Consider the following 21,767-nt stretch of genomic DNA (forward strand, 5'->3'; position numbering starts at 1 on the left):
CTTTGGCAGAGCACTCAGGCCATTATAGGCACCCCCAATACAAGTGACATCAAGCTGGCCATGCCACCCTGGCCCCACCCATTCTGGCCCCTAAGGTCAAACACAACCCTGATGTGACCCTCAATGAAATTGAGTTTGACACCCCTGGCCTAGAAAGTTATACAAGGGGATGTAGTCTCTTCTCTGAGACGCCTTTTGAACAGTTGTATATCCTTCCACAAAAGGTTGCACTGCCAAATCACATAGACATGCTAGATTAGTTGGGAGTATATGCATAAACCACAGAAGATTAAAAAAATATGTGAGGACTGAGGCATATTCTAAAATATACCTGCAACGGATTTTAATTGTAATGCAGCAATGATAATTTTTAATCATTTGTTTTTAAATAAATACATTTCTTGTATGAAATTGTAATGTTTCCAGTGAAACAGCTCTTTCACATAATATGATTAGTCTCAAAAGTTTATTTACATATTTAATCCATTTTTTGGCTGCCTATCAAGTCCCCAGTGCTCCCAAGTTAGCTGTAATTGTATATTACAAAGAGTTGGGATAGAAAAGGGAAATGCAAATTCTATCATTGGAGAGCTGTTTTTATATTTGCATCTAATTACTAATAAACTTAACAGAAATGAGCAGAAATTCTTGTTATTGCTTTTCATTCTATTCTTATTAACATTTTATGGAAAGTTGCTATTAACATATTTAGATAAGTAAAGCATCACAAAAGTGATTTGCCATTACTGTTGTCTGGGATGGGTTTTTTTGAACTACTGAATCTCATATACAGCTTCGGGATTTTCTTTCTTTCTTTTTTCTTTTGCCTTTTCTGTCATTATCAATTAGCTCAGACCCTGCTTAATCTTTTCATGGTTAACCAAGATTGGTTAGGTGTTGCAAGTCTTGATAATTTATTTTATAATGATATTTGATTTGAGGCTAAGTGTCAGAGTGTTCTGGGAATCTGAAACAAATATCCATTGTTTTTAAATATTCCTTTTTATAATTTCAGATTTTTATCAGTTTATTATTATTATTTACATGGAGACTAACGTAACTTCTGTAGCATTTAATAAGGCATACTTCATATCACACTGATAGAGTTGACATCTGATGGAGGTGAAATAATGGCTTGAGGGGAAATTAGCAAACATAGAATCTCATTCTTACATTTGTGTAATTCAATTGATTTAGAATGAATGTCTGGCTATAAACAAATATAAACCCATTATCCAAAATTGGTAAAAGGAAATGTCATTGTAAATTGCCTTATGGTATACCTTGATCAATCAATAAATATATAAAATGGGTTGTGCAGGATGCATTGTAGACAGTAGTATTAAATGATTACACCAGAACATGTAGATAATAGCATGTGGCATTCTGCTGTTTTCTGTTCTGGATTCGTTCCATAGTAAATTATTCCTGGTTGCCATACCTGTTTTGTTGATCTATTCCTTGCTTTTTTTATAATGTGGTAATTGTGGTCCAGTGAAATATCAGAAGTAGATCCTAAAGCAAGTGATGAGTCATATCCCACAAGACTGCACAACAAGGCTGAGCTGTGAACTAAATCTGTGCATGCTGCAACAATTATTCAGAACAATTGTATGAGCACAGTGCAGTTCTGCTATTTATTAAAACAATCTGTCTTTTTTTCAGGGTTCTGCTTCAACCTTTTAATAGGTGCACATACTTGAAGAGTCAAATTAATAATAGATTCCTCAGAAGATTTAATCTCAGATTGATGAGATTATTCTTTGCAACAGGACTGAGAGCCAGTTTGGTCTAATTGGTTAGATAACTTTTGGCCAGTCACTCTCCTTCAGTTTATGAGATCAAGCTTGGGTAACAAGCTAGTTGTTCAATTTCTGTCCTAAACAACAGATCGACTTTTGGTTGAGCCAAAAAAGCAGACTCCATACCGTCAGGAAAAATGCTAGGAAGAAAAAAAAATCCATGCAATATTGCTAGACTTTCCTTTTGATGGCTTCGAATAGATTCAGGCCATTGTGTGTTTTATAATCCCATCTAATACTTGGAGGATTTAACATGCTCTTTCTAATATTGTGTCATGACTACTTACAAATGGTTATTAAATTATCTCAAATTAGCCGTTCAAGATTTTTTTGAGGGAGGGGGGAGAATAGAATAAGAAATAAGAGTGATTGCTTAGAGTGGAAGAGTGGCAACTTTATGTTACTTTCTATTTTAGAAAGTCTCCTTCAGATTTCTGGCAACTTAATGGACTCTTATATGCAGTGTTTCTGGTATGGAAGTGATTTGCCATTATCTTCTTCAAGATATTTTTTGCAACTTTGGAAAAGTTGGTCTGCAGCTCTCTGTGTATCAAGGTGATCTCCTATCCAAGGACTAATTCATCCCAACCCTATTTACCTACTGAGTATGGTCAAGATCAGCTAGGTGGTATTATCGGTTGAATTCACATTTGTAACATAATTGAAGTTACTTCCACTAAACCAGGCAAGTTGCTAACATATGTATTGGTGTCTTCCCATTGTTAACACTAAGAGAAGGTGTTAAATTCAGCTAGCATAAAAGCCATACAATATGTTATTATTACTATATTGGAAAGTGAGGGTCTACTCTAGACACAAAGCTGCAATAAACCAATGTAACATATACATTCCTGGACATCAGAAATACGTTTCTTTGTGATTCTGCATCCAGATACTTTGCCAGATCTTTTTCAAAACATGGTGCTGTGCCAAATCTAGAAGAGAATTTACAAAATTTCAATTTGTTTATCAAACTCTCTTCCATGTAGATGTATATTTGTGAATGAAAGGAGCCAGGTCATCTGTACATAGGCACTTTTTAGCCAAAGATTGAAGGAGACTTGGACTCTTCCATCAAAACTAATCCTGTCTCCAAGGACAGTACACATTTGATTGTTTTTCTGTTTATATTGTCCAGCTCCAGAGATTGCAAGGCTACAAGAATAAAATGCCATTATTTAGGCTGAACCATTTCCAACTGCCAGTTTTTTCTCTAGGAGGATATCCGAATTATTCTGTACAACAGCCAGGATTTTTGTTGAAACTTCATATATTCTTGTTCCCTTAAAGATTTAATAGTTCCCTTTAGAGCAGAAGACATATGTGACAGTAGCCACACTTGCTTGGTATATTTTGAATGCATTCCAACTTTCCTCTGCAGATGCTTGGAAGTCTACACCAATTCTATTAAGTAGCTTACTTGTCTAATTGGATTCTTATCAAAGTTATCTCTGTAGAGTCTTCTCTGGTTTTTTTTTTCCATAAAAACATATGCTTGTTGTTTTTTATAGTTTGTACCCAGCTGTTCAAACTTGCAAAAGGACATCTACCCACGTAGTGTTATTCCCAAACGTTTGATAATTGTCTTATATTGATAGAAAACATGGACAGTAGAGGGATGGTTAGCATAATCAGCAAAATTAATCCATAAATTAGGGTTTTAAAATATACACCTATGTTACCAATTTCATAGAGGAAATTGCCTCTAGCATGCTATTGAAAATTATGTATAACAGATGGTCATTAACTTATGACTGGTACTCCTTAACTTAGTGACCATTCACACTTATGATGAACAACCTAAAAGATTATTGTGACCTGCTTCCAGAGTTATGACAACCACCACACCATGGATTTGTGATCCCGTTTCAGGTGCTCAGCAGCTAGCTTACATTGGCAGCCCATTTGCAATATCCCATGGTCATGTGACCACAATTTATGATGTTGCTGAAAACCTATATTTACTTTTGAAAAAAGAGCCCAAAGTGAACAATCCATCCATCTTCCCCCCCTCTTTCTTTTATATATTTTATTTTTAAAATTTTGTATCTTATTAAAATTCTTTCCCTTCCGTTCTCCTTTCCTTCCTCCCTCTCCCTCTCTCTTTCTCTTTCATTTTTCATTTCTATGTATTTTTCTTATTTTTTCAATTTTGTATCATAAAAAAAATTCTACTAAAACATTTTTAAAACCCAGAAAATTTATCAACATAACTGCTGCAGTGAACTGTTGATAGTTTTCTCCTTTTCCCTTGTATATATGCATTTATTTATTGTGGTCAATTGCTTTCTCTTTTTAAGTATGAAGGGGTGGTGGTGTATGCATGCATTTTTCATTGAACCATAGTTGCGGTTTATAAAGGCATCCTGAAGCCTGTAAATCTAATCACTGAATAGCAAATCCCACACAAAAAAATCATTAAAGTCTAGCATTCTGTGTGTTAGAGGCAGATAATCACTATTTGTGATACATCGTACTACAAATGATCAATAAGATGAAAGAGATCATGAGATACCATCACATAATCATTATAGCTGGTGATTCTATTTACCCAACATTCACTATGCAATTCCCTTGAACTTTACCTCTTACCATCCCATCAAAGTACTCTTCTCATATTCGGATTGTGAACCATATTGCATCCATCATCGTGAAATGTATACAGGGTTTAATTTTTAAATCTGGCTTCATTGTTGCATTCAAATCTCCTGTCCTGACTCTAAAGGCCTTTTGGAGGAGACCTGATTGGTTAGCTAAGTACCTCAGAAGCTTTTGATCTTTACCAAGTACTCCAGAACCTTTGTGATCTTCCTCTTGTGGTGTAAGAGGTCTCCATTTATAATAGATTTATAATCTGAATAATATTCTGCTGAAATTAATTTTAAAGCAAAGCTCAAATGATCATAGTTGATTAAGGCTTTAAACTTATAACACAAAAAGACTTAGGTCCCATTGTCTTTTCTTTTACTAGTACTCCAGTGATTAATTGTAAGGCAATTTAATCTAGTTTAGTCTAGACATCTTCTAAAACCCAAATCTCCTGTAGTAGCTCTAGTTTAAATTCCAAGATATAATCCAAAAATGGATAGCAGGTCTCTTTCTAGACTAACTAATATAATCGAGAGACATTTCCATGTGTCAGATGCCAATCAACTGCCATGTTTCTCCAAAAATAAGACCTCCCTGGATAATAAGCCCAATCGGGCTTTTGAGCGCATGTGCTAAAATAAGCCCTCCCTGAAAATATTGCAACACAGCTGCAGCCATGAGGTGGCACACTTGCCACCGCCTGCACATCAAAAATAATAAGACCTCCCCAAAAATAAGGCCAAGTGCTTATTTCGGGGGTCAAAAGAAAATAAGACTCTGTCTTATTTTCGGGGAAACATGATAGCTTTTGCTTGAGTTGTTAAGAGTGTCCCAGTGTAGATTCCTCAGCATAGACAGGTAATGTATTTTCTAAGCAAGCAAATCTTCATTTCATAATTATTATTATTTTATTTAAAAATAATAAAAATGTTTTTAAACCTCAAAAATGTATCATTGTTACTCTAACTAAGTAACATCATAACAATGTTGCCCTTCATGTGTCCATGAACACCAACTGGCAGTCAGAAGGCATGATAAAAATTCTTTATTTTCCTGTGCACCGCTTGGAGAGTCCAAGCATTGGACTCTCCCGCGGTGCACAGAAAAGGACCCTTCAGGTAAGCCAATGGTCAATTTCACAACATATTGGCAGATTTAACCATGGTTTCAATTGGGAAAATGTGACAATCCTAGACCATGCCAAATCCAAAAATGCCAGGGAATTTCTAGAAGCCTGGCACTCTGACAAATCAGCCATCAATAGACACATAGATATTAACAACATCTATAAACTATGCAAAAGAGACAACCAGCCAGCCCAAAAGAGAAAAAGACTCTAGCACCTCTCCACCAATAATCAGCACTCAGATCGATGAACTCCAAGGTCAACTTCAGACCAACATCAATTAAGCAATACCTCAGTCAAGAAACTATCAAAGAACCATTGGTAAACAGCTTAACCAATGAATCTCTAAAACCACCCCCATCAACACAGACATGCAAGGCAACAGAATGTAAACTGACAGCAAACAGCATTCCTTACTAGTACTGATGATGTTACCTAGTTAGGGTAAGAAAACAAGCTGACAGCACAAGGACCGCTCATACATAACTAAACTATATATATTTATATGGTGGTTAATGCACTTCATTCTCCATTCCTTGTATACAAATGCTCAAACCTGTACTGGTACAGGTAGAAAAATATATAACTAAGTTTAGTTATGTATTTTTCTAACTTTACCTATACAGGTTTGAGCATTTGTATACAAGGAATGGAGAATGTAGTGCATTAATCACCATTATTTACTAGGTGCTCACAAGGAGGGAATCTACTTACTATAGCCTGAAGGAGATAAAGCTGAATATAACCAGGTTTCTATTCAATCTGCCACTTCTCTCATTGATTGCCAGGGAAATTGCACTGTAACCAGGGGTGGGTTCCCACAGAGACAGGGACAGTTTCCGGTTCGCTCAGGGATGTGCGTGCATGCGCAGTATAACTAAAATTGCTCGATGCATGAGCAGAAGCAAAAACCAAGATGGCGGCACTCATGGCACCACTGGGGGAACCAGTTTGGAGGCATGGCAGGCCTTGGTCGCTGCTGGTTCCAGCAACCCAGGCCACCAAACTTCTACCGGTTCAGCCAAACCAGTAGGAACCCACCATTGACTGTAACTATTCAGATCAAGGTTGAGAGGGGACTACATATCCTGTAGGAACAAAACATTAAATTTATGTTGGATGACACACTTAATTTGTAGCCCAACTCTGACCTGGAAATTGATATTAAGAATGTCAATATCTAATTTATCGATTTCAGTTTTTCCAGAAAGCTGACAATATATAATATCCTAGTATAACTTGGAATATTAATGTTATGTAAGAATTAAGTTCATATAAATTGTTCTGTTTTTAATCACCATTTCTGTTTATACAGTTAAAGATGAATGCTTCAGTTATGCTTGTTAAAGTATTATTATTTCAAAATTCATTGGTAGTTAAGATGGAATAATTTTCAAATATGAGAAGAGTAAGAGCAGGAACAATGTTACTAATGTTAAAATTAATCATGCAAGGAAAGATTTTAGTATTCCGTTTTTATTAGTCTTATTAATTAATCAAAAAGACTAATTTGTTGCAGATTGGATACATTTATTTTAATTCCCCTGTTGATGTCAATAAGACATAAAGGGGGCTTGGAATGTACCTTCGTATTTATTACTGCCTTCTTTGCACTGTATGATCGCTACAATACTTTCAGTAATTATGATAAGCTAATGAATATAGCTCTAAATTGTGCAGTCCCAGAGATCTTTATGGACAAGTTCACTAGATGGATATGCCAGAGACATAAGATCTTTTTCAACAGTTGGCAGATTAATGAATAATTAATTAGTCCATTTCTATGCTTTCCTTGTGAAGGATTGTTAAATTAATTGCTTGCTTTTCATAATGAGATATAATGGGGATGTTAGCAAATAGCCTGTAGGGTCAACAGACCCATGTTTATCATCACTTTTGTTGACAGTGCAATGGTCAGTTTAGGATATGGCATTCCAAGCCAGTTCTCACTGGTTAAGTAAGGATCTCTCATAACTTTAGATGGCTAAAAAGGTGACCTGAATGCAGATGTGGGAAAAACACACTTTTTTCCCTTGAACTGTCCTCTTGTGCTTAAAATTATGCCTAAGGATAGTGGGTGAAGAGAGATGTGTTCTGCCCTCATGAGAAATTTTTACATATGTGGGTACCGATCACACTGTACTCTCTGTATTTATCGCATTAAAGAATGTGAATGCTTGAAAAGAATTAAATTTGCTTTCTTTATTTCCTTTTCTATAGTTCTACTGAGAAGTCTTTTCCCTGGAGATCTGCAGGTATAGTTTTGCTTTTATGACTGCATAATTCATTGCTTTTTTTGTGTGTTAACCCACTTGTTCTGAACCACAATAATATAAGTTACACTAAAGGCAAGCTATTGTATAATATTTTAAGGAGATGTACAAATGTTCCTTGCATAATATGTTGTATTTGTAAAATATCTTTTTTTCATGCAATCCGGGCCCTATTCATACTTAGTCTGTACACAGTACAAAAGAGAATTCTTTGAAGTGTGCATGTGTTAAAACAGAGTTCTGTCTTTCAAAAGGAGTTCAGTGATGGGAGGGGAAGAGTAGAGAAAATGCCAGGAACATGAGCAGTGGATGGAAGGGCCAAATTGGTGCATCGTATCCACTCCTCTTCCCTCCTCCCTTCAGCATCAATTAGTATAATGTATCCTATCAACCCATCTGAGCGCAACCTTCTTAGTCCCACTCCAACATCTGCCATCACTCACCCCAAAGTTACTTATGCTGTTAGTCTATTTGTTCCCGGATCTCAGCATCTTGAGTTGTACTCCATGAAGGGCAGAAAGGAGAAATGAAAATATGGAAAGCTCCCACAGAGTGTGATGCATACATGGGTCCTTTTTCCTTCGTGATGCTTTCATTTTCTTTGGCTGGTTTCCTACCCCCACCCCAACACAGAGGACCACTCTAAAATCTAATCGTGACATATGACATAGCTTCCCTTTCTGGTTAAGCAACATTATGCAAAGCGTAGAAAAGGAATAAGAAATATTAAACCAAAAAAACGTGAAGCCATTCATATACTTTTTAAAATATATTTCAGTCCTCATTCACTTAATGTATGTGACCAAACCATCTGATAAACTTGTTTTATATTACTCATCTTTCATATTCACTCTGCATTCATTCAGCATCATTCTTGACCCAATCGCTTTCTTGTTTTCACATAAAAACTCTGGTATAGTGTAAACAAGGTGTAGTCCTTGTTTACTAACCACTCATTTGCTAACCTTTCAAAGTTATAATGGTATTGAAAATTAACTTATGGCTGTTCCTCAAATTTGTAGCTGTTGCAGTGTTTCTGCAGTCATGTGATCATGATTTCATTGCTTGGCACACTTTTACACTGGTCACAGTATCCTGTGGTCACATGATCAGCATTTGCAATTTTCCCAGGCAGCTTTTGGCAAACTAAATCAATGGGGAAGCTAGCAGGAAGTCATAAATCATGGTAATATGATGTCATACTCAATGATTGCAGGCGATTCACTTAACAACCACAGACAGAACTGATGTTGTAAGTCGGTGCGATCACTTGATATTTTACTTAACAACTGCACCACTTAGCAACAGTCTTCTGGTCCCAATTGCAATAAGTAAGCAAGGACTACACTTGTAGTCTCCCCTCCCCTGCCCTCCCACTGGCATCCAAATTCACTTTAAGTTTCTTCTGGTTCAGCCAAGGTCTACTTCCATGTAGCATTTTGCCTGTGTCTCATATATTGCATGCACTTTTAAAGTGATAAGGACATAGCCAATTGTATATTGGCTTGTAAGGTCGTCACTAGATTAGTGATTCTAGCATGCATAGAATGATTGCATTTGGGGATACAAACTTGGCTTTGGTTGCTATTATGGCATATTGGCCAAAATGTGCCAAAAGAATACTGCTCCTTTAGTTAGTAGGGAATGAAGCATGTGACATAGCTAAGTTAATCTAATAAATACTTCCCTGTCATACAAAAATTAATTTAGCCCGAAAGTTTATTTGACATAAAGGAATTGTGTATAATCATGAATATCATCACGTTGTTACCAAGCAGTCAATGGTCCAGACAACTCCTTCTGATTGAGGTTTGCAGGACAAACATCATTTCATTTTTCTGAATTGTTTCTATTACCTTCTTTGTTCTCTAGATTGTAATTCAAATAAATGTATCAATAAGGCTAAATCGTAAGCCATTGCCTATTTCATTTTAAGTGGATATTTTAAGTCAAGACCATAACTCTACTAATGCTTCCTTCATATAAGTGAGCTGACCCCACAAGCATATTTTCTTTTCTATGAACTAAGTGCCTGAGCTGCTTACTGCTTACTGTTAATTGTTTGAAGCTGTGAATTTAAGGAAACATTATCTAAATAAGTAACAAAGCAAAGGTTGATTCTAAAACTCTGATTCACAGATGCTTCATTCTGTTTTTTTTTAATGCCTTCTGGTGCAAATGCCTTAACTGCACTTCATTTAAGATATATTGAAAGTTGCCAGCTACAGCATCACATATTCTTCCTTCAATGTCACAGAATTGTTTGGAGAAATAAACTGATGAGATATCTAATCTATCAGAATGGCATATATAGTTTTTTCCTTAAGCTCTTAGGAAAAAAAAAGAGGTACGGATGTTACATTGTGTCATATCCCGTGGTCATATGCCAAGGAGATTTTACAGAACTTCAACCATCACCCTGTGTCTGGTGATTTTTACAGTGTATACCAGGGGCATCAAACTCACGTCGTCCCGGTAGCATCACCTGACGTATTGGGAGTTTGCTAAACAGGGTGTGAGTATGGCCAGTGCATGACACATTCGGCCTGCAGGCTGGGAGTTTGATAGCCCTGGTGTATGTCCTCTGTGGTTTTTTACTTCTGTTAGCCATCAGCTGGCAGGATGTGACATATATAACAAGTTGAAACCAGAAAGGATCCATCGATGGACATGAACAAATCCCGAGTCAGAAAATCCTCAAATTTCTTTTAGCACCAACCAAGAAATATAAAAAGAAATGATTGAGGCTAATAGAGCTAGACTACAGGAAGTCCTCGGCTTACAGCCACAATTGGGACCAGAACGTCTGTCAGGAAATGAAGCAGTTGCTAAGTGAATCATGCCTAACTGTATGGCCTTTTTGCCATGTCACTAAGTGAATCACACATTGGTTAAGTGGCTTCCCTCATTGACTTTGCTTGTTGGAAGCCCCCAAGAAAGGTTGTAATTGGCAATCATATGACCTGGGACCAAGCAACTGTGGTAGTTATTAAGCATCCAAATTTTTGATCACATGACTGCAGAGTAGCTACAATAGTTGTAAATACGAAGAGCAGCCACAAGTCAGTAATTTAGCACTATCATAACTTCAAATGGTGGCTAAAGAAATCGTTGTAAGTTGTGAACTACTTGTATAAAAATTCAGATGACCACTACCCTGTTTCCCTGAAAATAAGATCTCTCTGGATAATAAGCCGAATCAGGCTTTTGAGCGCATGTGCTAAAATAAGCCTTCCCCGAAAATAAGCCCTCCCTGAAAATATTGCAAAACAGCAGCAGCCACAAGGTGACTATGCTCACCGCCTCCTGCACTTCAAAAATAATAAGACCTCCTCAAAAATAAGATCAAGTGCTTATTTCAGTGGTCAAAAGGAAATAAGAACCCTGTCTTATTTTCAGGGAAAACACGGTAGAATATATGAACACTCTGCTGCCATTTTGAGATAGGCTGCAGTTTGCATTCTAGGGGTACCAGAATAGCTGACAGTTACTTCAGTTAATGTTTTCTAATTTCCCTACATGGAAAATGTATGATTTCATCTTTTTGCAGCTCAGAAAAAAATACCATCTGCAGAAACAGGGCATTTTTCAGATACAAATGTTGAATAGAAAATTATTGCTATCGTGTGCTTATCTTTTCATATGGACAATATGCCGTACCACTTTATCTTTGTTGATAATGTTATGTAGAATAAAGTCATGAGTGTACAGAAAGGTATGCATAAGCTGTTTTTATTGACTTAACAAAACTCTGCTTTCAGAATTTCCAAACACAGGTGTAAATAAGCTCAGAACATCTGAGAGTGTTCCTATCACTTCATATCATGTTGGAACGGAGCCTGAACAAGGAAATCTTTACTCTCCAGAGCAGACATCGCTTCATGAAAGTGAGGGTCTGTTATATAAATTTTAAATCATGTGGAGTTTTTCAATTCGGGAGCCTTTTTTTTTTTTTTGGCTGTAACTTATAATAATGTCAGTCTTGTAATGATTTATTTCTGCAGGATCAGTTGGTAACTCTAGAAGTTCAACACAGATGAATTCATATTCTGACAGTGGGTACCAGGAAGTAGGCAGTTTTCATAACAGCCAGAACCCAGGAAAAGGAGAGAGCAGACAGCAGCATTCTTTTGCAGGAGCAAATAATAACCATTTAGTGCGAAGTTCACGTGCTGAAGGACAAGCTTTGGTACAGGTACAGCGCCTATTTTCATTCAGTATTCCATTAGCTGATCATTTGCAAATAGTTATGCTTTGTCGTTATACAGGAGATAGGTTTGTATTTTGTAAGAAAAGGCCCTAGGTCCATGATGGCGAACCTATGGCATGCTTGCCCAAAGTGGCATGCAGAGCCATGTCACCTGGCATGCGCAACGTCGCCCGTTCCTTTTCCGGGTTTCCGTCACGCACGACGATTAGCTGGCCTTTGTGCAGGCGGCAATGCTGGAAACTGGAAGAGCTGGTCTTCCATTTTCCAGCATGAGCATGCGTGCTGGTCAGTTGATCGTTGCCTGCGCATTCATGCTAGTAACCAGAAGGCTAGCTGGCTGGCGTACACTGGAAACCTGAAATTCATTTTCCAGCACGCACATGCCCTCTGGGCAGCTCCTTCAGGGTTGTGTCCCAGATGAGCACGCCCGTGCTCTCTTTTCAGTACTCAGTGCCAAAAAGGTTCACCATCACTGCCCTAAGTTATGTAATAGTGGTCTGCTATTATGATATTGATTTCTTTCAACCTAGGGAGCAATTGTTTCTAGTACCATGGGATTTTCTTTCTTGACAGCATCCCTCCTCCAATCGTCATTTTCCTCCAAATCTGCTCGGAAAAGGCTTCCAACTCTTTTGAGCAGATGTGGCGAATGGGCAGGTTATAGGACGAATATGTTCTGTTCCTGGGTACTGTTCCACCCATATAAGGTGCCCAATGTTTTTAACATTTACAACATTTGCTCAGTTAATGTATTGCTCATTAAAAAAAAAAATATCACACCAATTAAAAAGCTGCCTACAAAAGTGATTTTTTAAAAGTGTGCGTATAGACGTACATTTGAGAAAAGTCCACAAAATTATAACATGATATATATGTAGTATAAATAAATAATATTTACCAAATATTAATATAATTGTCTTCAGCCATAATTGTCTACAGATTATTTAAAAATCATATAATATTTATAGAAATAAAAAACAATGAAACAACACAATATTATCATAGCTATTCCACAAAAATACATATAAACACAACAAAAACATTGTTTACTGTTACAAATTGCAATAACTGTGGTTTGTATGAGATAGGTCATCTTTGTAAATCTGAGCCTATATTCGTAATGAAAAAATGACTGTTAAGCTAAAGATGCAGTTATACAAAATTATGTTATAATTACATAATCACTTTACAGGGTTACTATCTTTATAGCCTCTCTCAAGGAAACCTGAAAAATATTTTTCTATTTAATTTTTATTTTTTCTATTTAGTAGAAAATGTTCAGTGTTCTCTAACAATGCATTCTTGATGGATGCTGTAATGAATAAAATGGTTCAACAATATTTTAGGTTCAGTGTAACCAAAGTATTTTTACTTTTCATTGGGAGAAATTGAGAGTTCAGTCCTATTCAGAAGTACTTTCCAGTGCATCTGATAGGGCCTAATCCCAGATCTGTTTATGAGGTTTTCACTTATTCTTTACACTTAAATTTATTTTGTTGATATCGTTATTTTTCTCCTTTTTAATAGACAGCACCAAACATAGCTTCCACCAACAGAGCCATGAGACGTGTAAGTTCTGTTCCATCAAGGGCCCAATCTCCCTCATATGTAACCACCACAGGAGTTTCCCCTTCAAGGGGATCCCTCAGAACTTCTTTAGGAAGTGGCTATGGTTCGCCATCTATTACTGAGTCACGGTCTGTCAGCTCTAATGTTTTCTCAACATTACCTGTTCAAAGAGCAGCATCTCCATTTACTACACAGAGGCCTGCCTCACCAGTAGCAGTGCGCCAAATTGGTTCAATAACATCTAGGCAATCAACCAACCCCAATGGAGGAACTCCTCAATACCAGCCTTCAGTCAGAGTTGGTTCACCTCTCACAATAAATGATACGCAGACAAGAGTAGCCTCTCCACCCTTAACTCAAGTTGGATCTTCATCACCAAAGCGTTCTGGGATGACTGCTGTTCCACAACATTTGGGGACATCATTGCAACAGACACTTCATGACATTGAGCAATATGCACAGCAGTATGATATCTATGAAAGAATGGTCCCACCTCGTCCTGACAGCCTTACAGGTTAGTAAAAAGGTAAAGACACAACTTAAAATTTTGCGCAGTTGTATGTTACATTAATGACAAATGGAATTATCAGAAACAATGATTGCAATTATTTTTCTGAAACTGGATTTTTTTTAAAGAAAGGCATTGATTCATTCAAAAATAATAATTGGTTAGTGTGGTTGCATATTATTAGCTTTTCTAAATCAGAACTAAATTTCAAGCTGAGAAAGAATTACGAAATCTAAACAAAACACACACGTACTAATATTTCTGTGCTGTAAATATATGTCAGAACTCACATATATGCATTTGGTTGCATTGCACAAATGATTATGCTCTAACTCAATAACAAATGGTAAAAATAAATTACATTGTCTAAGTTGGTCTAAAAGTTGATAAATCACATTATAGAGTGTCCTCTTAACCTTTTTTAGAAATGGAGGGGGGGAGTACAGTGTAATATTGTTCTATAGTTTGCATTTATCTTGCCTAATAATTAAATTGTTAATACTATGCTCCAAAAAACTTTTCTGCTATTTTTTCAAGTCTGAATCAATTCAATGGGAGAAAATGTTTTCATATTTTTTTCTAAGAACATTTTGATGAAATTTTCATTATTTGGCCATAGGGTTATACAAGTATCTCTAGAATTAGAAAAGCACAAGCTACTTTTTCAGGGGGTAAAACTTTAGCAAATAAGAAGCTATTGAAACATTACTTTTACAGTTGATAATTATATTGTTAGTAGCCAACATATTTAATTATTTGTTTGGAATATTTATAGTTCACCCACAATCTATTGGTTCACATAGCAAATTGCAATCCTTTTAAAAAGAGAAAAAGGAGTTGCACTGGGTAAAATCAACAATCAATTACTTTAGATTACAATATAAAACTATAATGAACAAGTGTGTGTAGGGGCATTTAAAAGACAAAGGCCTGGTGAAACATGACATGAATTGTCAAATCCAAGAGTTAAAAAGAAACCAAGTCTTCATCTGGCATGAAAACCCAATAATGTTGATACCAGCATTACCTTACAGGTAACTATATTCTTTGTTAAATGTCTATGGAGATGCCCAGTCATTCAGGTCATGGTTGTCCCAAAGCTGCTTTTTCAAGAGGCAACTATACTTTCTTGTTTTTCTTTGAAGAAGTTTTGCTTCTCATTCAAGAAGCTTCTTCAGCTCTGACTGGATGGTGGGGAATGGAAGGATCTTATATTTTTTGTTAGCTATATTTTAAAAAGAGTGCATTTGTTTATTTAGAAAATCCTATCCTTTTGCTGGCTCGCAATCATTAGTATAATTTCAGCATAAAAATATTTTAATGTTTCAATTTAAAATGCTTTCATTAGAAACCTGTTATGAAATTATCCCATTTTTATACAGTGATATTTTTCAAAACAGATAAAACTAGCATGGATACATTTTACAGGATGTGTTAAGAAATAAAATATGGCAGCTGCGAAAAGTTGCTTAAATTTATCTTATAAGAGATTCTGAAAAGTTGATACTTTGTGCTTGATTCAGCAAATTTCAAATATACACGAGTGTTTTAAGTCCTTTATTTTGGCTGCATCATGCTCATTTTGTCCAAAACAAGAAAACTCAGGATGTTTTAAAGAAAATACTGGTTTAATTAATCTCTTTCGAAGTATGATATCCACAGAACTGTGATCTATTTATTATTTGCTTCATTTTCTATATATTCTTTCCTTATTTTACAGAATATGCAAGCTTCCCAGAATCAGTTGTAATTGGAACAGCATATAAGCCCACTAAAATAAATAATAAATTAAAATAAATATCCATCTGCATAAATTTGTTTATAGTTATTTCATATAAGACAGCTGAAATTCTGAAATACAGTCCTAATACAAATTAATGTTTCATCGAAACATGATTTAACAGACCAGTTGTGGGGAGACAGCATCTGTTACTTCCAAATGTCTGTCAAATCACAAATTATATAATTTACAATAATTTGTATCATTTGCATAATGATATTGTTAAGGAAATGATGTAATTCACATCAATTCATGTCATTTACATAATGACATCATTACACAAATGACGTAAATCTCAAATGAGATAAAAGTATCATAAAATTAACATATTTTATTCCCTTATCTGAACTACTTTGGGTGCACAATTGTCTTATGTGATTTTAATATATTGTTTTTTAACACAGGCTGGCAGATAATTTTGATTTTGTGGATTTCTGAGAGGATCTTGGGGAATTTCTAGGAGTCCTAGGAGCACATTTTAAGAAATACTGGTCTAGTATATATCTGGAACATAAGTTGGTATGAGGAGTCCTTCGTGCTCTCTGAGCTTGTTTGTTTTCTTGCAGGCATTTCATTACCCAAACTAGGTAACATCATCAGTGCTAGTAAGGAATGAAGTTTGCTGTCAGTTTATATTCTGGTGGCTTGCCCCGTCAAAGTCGTTAGGGGAGGGGATGGTCTTAGAGATTCTTTGGTTGAGCTGTTTACTGTTGGCTCTTTGGCAGTTTCTTGATTGGTGTTTTATTTACTTGATTGTTGGTCTGATGTTAACCTTGGAGTTAATCTATGCTGATCTAGATGTTGATTGCTGGTGGAAAGGTGCTTGGCTATTATTGTTCCAAAGGTGCTTTTTCCAAGAGGCAACTGAACTTTCTTGAGGTTTTTTGAAGACGTTTCCCTTCTCATTCAAGAAACTTCTTCAGAGCTGAAGAAGAATCTTCTTGGATGAGAAGTGAATAATCTTCAAAGGAAAACAGAAAGTCCAGTTTCCTCTTGGAAAAAGCACCTTTGGAACAAAAATAGCCAAGCACCTTTGAGACAACCATGACCTGGATAATTGAGACACTTAGGTATTTTTGGACTTGGCCTGGTCTAGGATGGTCATATTTTCCCAGTTGAAACTATGGTTAAAACTACCTGTATGTTGGGAAATTAAGGAATTTTCATCATGTCTTCTGACTGGTAGTTGATGTTTGTGGGTGTGTTCTGCCAGTCTTCTGCCTGTTTGTCCTACATAGTGGTTGTTGCAGTTCCTACATCAATAGTAGATGACTCCTGCGGTTTTTTTGTGGGGTTGTTGGGTCTTTTGGTCTGCTTAGCATGTTTTGAAGGACTTTAGTTGGCTTGTTTGATATGCTGATTCCATGTGGTTGTAGGAGTCTGTTGAAGATTTCTGAGAGATATCATTGATGTATGACAGTGTAATTCTTTTTAGGGTTTATGTTGGTTGTGCTATATTGGATTGAATGGTCAGGGACTTTTTGATAAATTTGCACGGATATCCATTTGTTGGAATGTGTTGTATAGATGCTCTGTTTTCTTTTTCTGCTGTTCCGGGTTGCTGCAGTGTGTTTGGGACATTTAAATAAAGTCATTATGCTGCTTCTCTTCTGGGAGGTTGGGTTGTGGCTGGTAGTGGAGCACCTGGTTAGTATGGGTGATTTTTCTGTAGACTTTTGTGTTTTGAGTTTGCCATTGTGGTCTCTGCTGATCAGGATGTGCAGGAAGGATAATGAGTTGTTTTCTTCTTCTCTAGTAAATTGGATTCCTTTAAAAATGTTGTTGCTGGTTCTATGGGTGTTCTCTAATTGATCCTTTTTTATTATTATGGTGAAGGTGTCATCTACAGACAGCACACAAATATGATGTCAGGGTTCCAAGTAACACCCCCAACGAAAGAGAACTCTGAGGCTTGAAGTTCCTCAAAATTCCACTTTATTAGAGATGTCATATTGGCACATCTGGGAAACCCCGAATCTTAAAGCTTCCACGTTTTCCCCACCCAAACGAAAGTCCAAGTCCCTGCCCAGCACCCACCTGTCCATCACATGGCCCAATCAGGCACCATCCCAACTGGAGATTCCTCCCAGCCATACCCCTTCAGTGCAGGGCAAGATATCCTTGACTCTCTGAGAAAGGAATGTTATTTTGACTATATATTTCCCATGCTCCATATAACCCCCCTCCCATTTTCCCATAGCATTGAATGTGGCAGGCCAGAAGGCCCAATGCAAAAGATGACTTCCAGGCCTGACATAGGAAAATTTTTTCCTGCAAACACACTTCCACCAAAGAACAACTTTTCTTCCTGCATGAATGCCTGCGACAGCATGCCCTACATTATTTCATATTTCCTGCACATGCTTTGTGTTCTTCCCAGAAGAAAAAAATATTGCCCTACCATAATAGTGGCTTGTGGACAAAGTTTTATATACTTGAATTTCTCAAAATCCTTATTCACTCTTTGATTCATTACAATATGTGTTTTCTGATTCTCTTTGTGTAATACTTGAAGCATTTTTATTTTTATTAAATTTGAAACATAAAGAATAAATCTCCAAATGATTAAGAATATGACTTTATATGGCCTTCTATTTTTCTGTTGTAGCAGATTATAGCTTAGCAAAAGAAGTGAGAAAGAAGCAAAAGGGGGGAAAGTGATCATCCATTTTGTTGTTAAAGATAGCTAGCAAGTACATATTTCAAAATATAAAAATGCTTATATTATAATAGGATTTCTTTTTATGTAGAAATAACACTATTCTCTATATAGTATTGGTTAAGGATGTTTCCTCTCTGGAAGTGACAGTTGTTTTTTAGATGCTAATTTAACTGAAAAGATGCTGAAAAGGTGGTATGTAATAATTAGTGATGTTCCACAAGCAAATACGTTGGTATCATAATCAATTATGTTTTCTAATGGAGCAATCCCAAAGTACAAGTCTGATATAAGAAAATAAGAATGACTTTGCTAAATCAGACCAAAGCCAATCTTAATCGAACATTTTATTTTCTTGAAATGCTCAACCACATGCTTCCAGTGTGCTCACAGGCAGATGGAGCCTTGATGCTCTCTTGCTGGTAGTTGGAGGCATGCTGCTCCAGCATAAAAGTAATATTAAATGTTCAAACTAATAAGCCTCAAAGGGTCTGCCTTCCATGAATTTCTCCTTTGAAAGCTTTCCAAGTTAATAATCATCAACCCTGATTATCAGAATAGAAATAATTTAAATAATTTCTACAGAACAAAGTTACCCAGGTTACTATACATTGCAGGCATTAACCTCTCTAATAGAAAGCACTTACTAACTGATTTTGGAAAATCTTTTAACATCCAATAGACAGTATCTCTGGTTGGTTATTTGTACCTCAAGAAACCAATCTGATTTTTAAGAGTAGGCACAAGAACCTCTGCGATCATTCTCCCTTTTTCAATACCTTTGCTTTATCTATCTCATTTTGAATCTATCATTCTCATTTAGACTTCCAAAAATGTCCTTAGGTGATTTGCTATTTCATTTAGATAATAGGAAAAAAAAGTTGTTTGCCATGTTAATATTGATGGCATTTTATTTCAGAACTCTTTAACAACCATTCACAATGGCTTTATGAGATAAATTATCTTCAGGTATCTTTTAAACCACATATTTGTAAACCGTCCACAATAACTTAACTGAGATGGAAAGGGTGCATGTGTGTACAAATATAATAGATAAATAAGCAAATATTAAAATTGCAAAACTGTTTTTTAATCTGTTTGAAGAATAGAATTGTGTTGTCAGATGTAAAATAAACACAGCCTCTTATATGCACTGTAAATTTAAATGTTTAACAGTCTCAATTGTACAATTCCATATGGATCTAGGAAAAAATAATTTAAAAATAACTTACAGTTTGTTGGGAATGGTTCATTATGTACCAAATGTATAGCTACTATATGTTTCCAAATTCTCACTTACTTTATTCTTATTTCAGTCAATCTATTGGAACACTACATCAGGTTGCATTATATGTTAACAAGCTTGGCCAGGCAGCCCCACCAAAACTGGGAGGTGGGGGAGGTCAGGAGACTTCTGAGGCGTGAAGAAACTCTTATTTCTCAATAACAGCAACAACAGCCATGTCCTCCAAAATCCAAGATGTTCTGGTTCTTACAGTGCTTAAATGTTAAATATTGCTGGCAAGCACTTCAAAAGAAAGGTTGCAGGTGTAAGGACACATTTTTCATGGAACCTTCTGACACAGTGAAGCTGACATAGTCAGAATGTGAAGAAAGATTCACTGGTTTAAAGGATCAAAAAGCAAATATCCACAAATCAGAGAAATGGAAATGAAGTAAATGTGATTCACTTCCTAGTTTGGCCAGTTTATTTGTACTGCTTCATATATGGCTACTGGACAACTTTTGATTTATGTTGGAATGATCACTTAAGGAAGGGATTGCTTTCCAAACCTAAGGCAATATACCAAGTAATAAACAAAATATCATTAACTATAATAGCACTACAGTACATCAATTTTCACATATTTTATTTCCCTGTCAACTTGAACAATGAACACAGATCTGGATAACAGTGAGATTGAGTATTGAGGATGAAGATTAAACAAGCATTAAAATCATATGACTTATAAATAAGAAAAAGTACCAGGAGAGAATCTGAAATTTTCACTTTAGATCCAAATGAAAACAAGAATACCAAAAGAGAAAAATAAGCTCCTAAATCATGTGGGAAAACTGATTAAGAAAATTGGGTAGTCCATTCAGAAAGAAGTGAGTTAGTAATTAGTGAATTTTTTAGGAGCAATAAAGGGCAGTAAATAACAAGGATGCCAATTCATTCCAAAAGTCTCTTAAGTCTGAATAAATATTAATTTATTTAGCTTAAATTATTTCCTACTTACTTCAGTGTTTCCTCTTTGGGGGCTGTGAACTTTTCTTGTGGTTTTGGTTTTTTCCCCAAGTACTGAAAAAAACCTGGAGGAAGAAAAAAGATTAGTCATGGTAATCATCATACATGGTAATTGCCATTTATTACTTTTTATGTTTTATTCTTTTGTAGGCTTAAGGAGTTCATATGCTAGTCAACATAGTCAACTTGGACAGGAGTTACGTTCTAATGTATCTCCTGATTTACATATCACTCCCATTTATGAAGGTAGACCTTATTATAGTCCAGTGTACCACAGTCCAAGCCATGGAACAGGTGATGTACCCCAAGGATCCCAAACTGCATTATATCGAACTGGCTCAGGTAAGTTTGAAGTTGTTATTTCTCTTTTGTCCTAAAACATTTATACCAAAATTATATTCTTATTGTTATGGTTAGATTTACATTCCACCTTTCATCCAGAAATATAGGATAAAGTAGGCTGATTTAGTGATAATTTGCTCAAGGCAACTATTGAGGTTGAAACAATATCCCTACGTTTTGATAAAAAGTATAAAACAATGTAAACATTAAACACTGTTGAAAAAAAATAGTATTTTGCTTTTTAAAAAACCAAAGCAAAGCAAATTTGGAGCAGATGTTGTGATTTGCAGGGAGGAAAATGTAGGAAAGTATTACTGTAGGCCTAATTTATTCTAGTTCTAAACAAGTCATTAACTAAATGCATTATTTATTGCAGACCAAATCCAGTTTTTGTCATGGCTAATTTATATTCCATTAATTTCAGTTGATTAACTTCAAAGAAGGGCTAAATTTGGATTTAGCTCTATTTATCACCTTTATGACTAACCCATTTGGAAGATAAAGTGTAAGAGATTAAAAAGTCGATCAGTACTGAAATTAAACTTCAGAATATTTTTTTACACAAACATTGTACTTTGCATCCTAAAATAACATATCTTAAGGAAATGCACAGAAGGAAGTACCTCAACTATTTCTCTCCTTTGAATCCCATAAAAAT

At 35.8% G+C, this 21,767-nt stretch overlaps 1 protein-coding gene across 9 annotated transcripts in view; it reads left to right on the plus strand.

The window, feature by feature from the left end:
* PKP4 (plakophilin 4) overlaps positions 1 to 21,767 on the plus strand; it is a 145,408-nt gene that overhangs the window by 86,486 nt on the left and 37,155 nt on the right. For 7 of the 9 annotated variants that reach the window (XM_081948598.1, XM_081948590.1, XM_081948595.1 and 4 more), the window contains 5 exons: positions 7,738 to 7,772; positions 11,552 to 11,683; positions 11,795 to 11,985; positions 13,528 to 14,083; positions 20,918 to 21,109. In XM_081948598.1, coding sequence (XP_081804724.1) covers positions 11,827 to 11,985; positions 13,528 to 14,083; positions 20,918 to 21,109 — 907 coding nt within the window. In that variant the 5' untranslated portion in view covers positions 7,738 to 7,772; positions 11,552 to 11,683; positions 11,795 to 11,826. The remainder of the gene's footprint in view (positions 1 to 7,737; positions 7,773 to 11,551; positions 11,684 to 11,794; positions 11,986 to 13,527; positions 14,084 to 20,917; positions 21,110 to 21,767) is intronic. The other 2 variants (XM_081948596.1, XM_081948593.1) reach the window with 2 other exon arrangements.

The sequence above is a fragment of the Natrix helvetica genome (genome assembly GCF_964273705.1).
Source record: "Natrix helvetica genome assembly, chromosome: 1".
Taxonomy (NCBI): Eukaryota; Metazoa; Chordata; class Lepidosauria; order Squamata; family Natricidae; genus Natrix; species Natrix helvetica.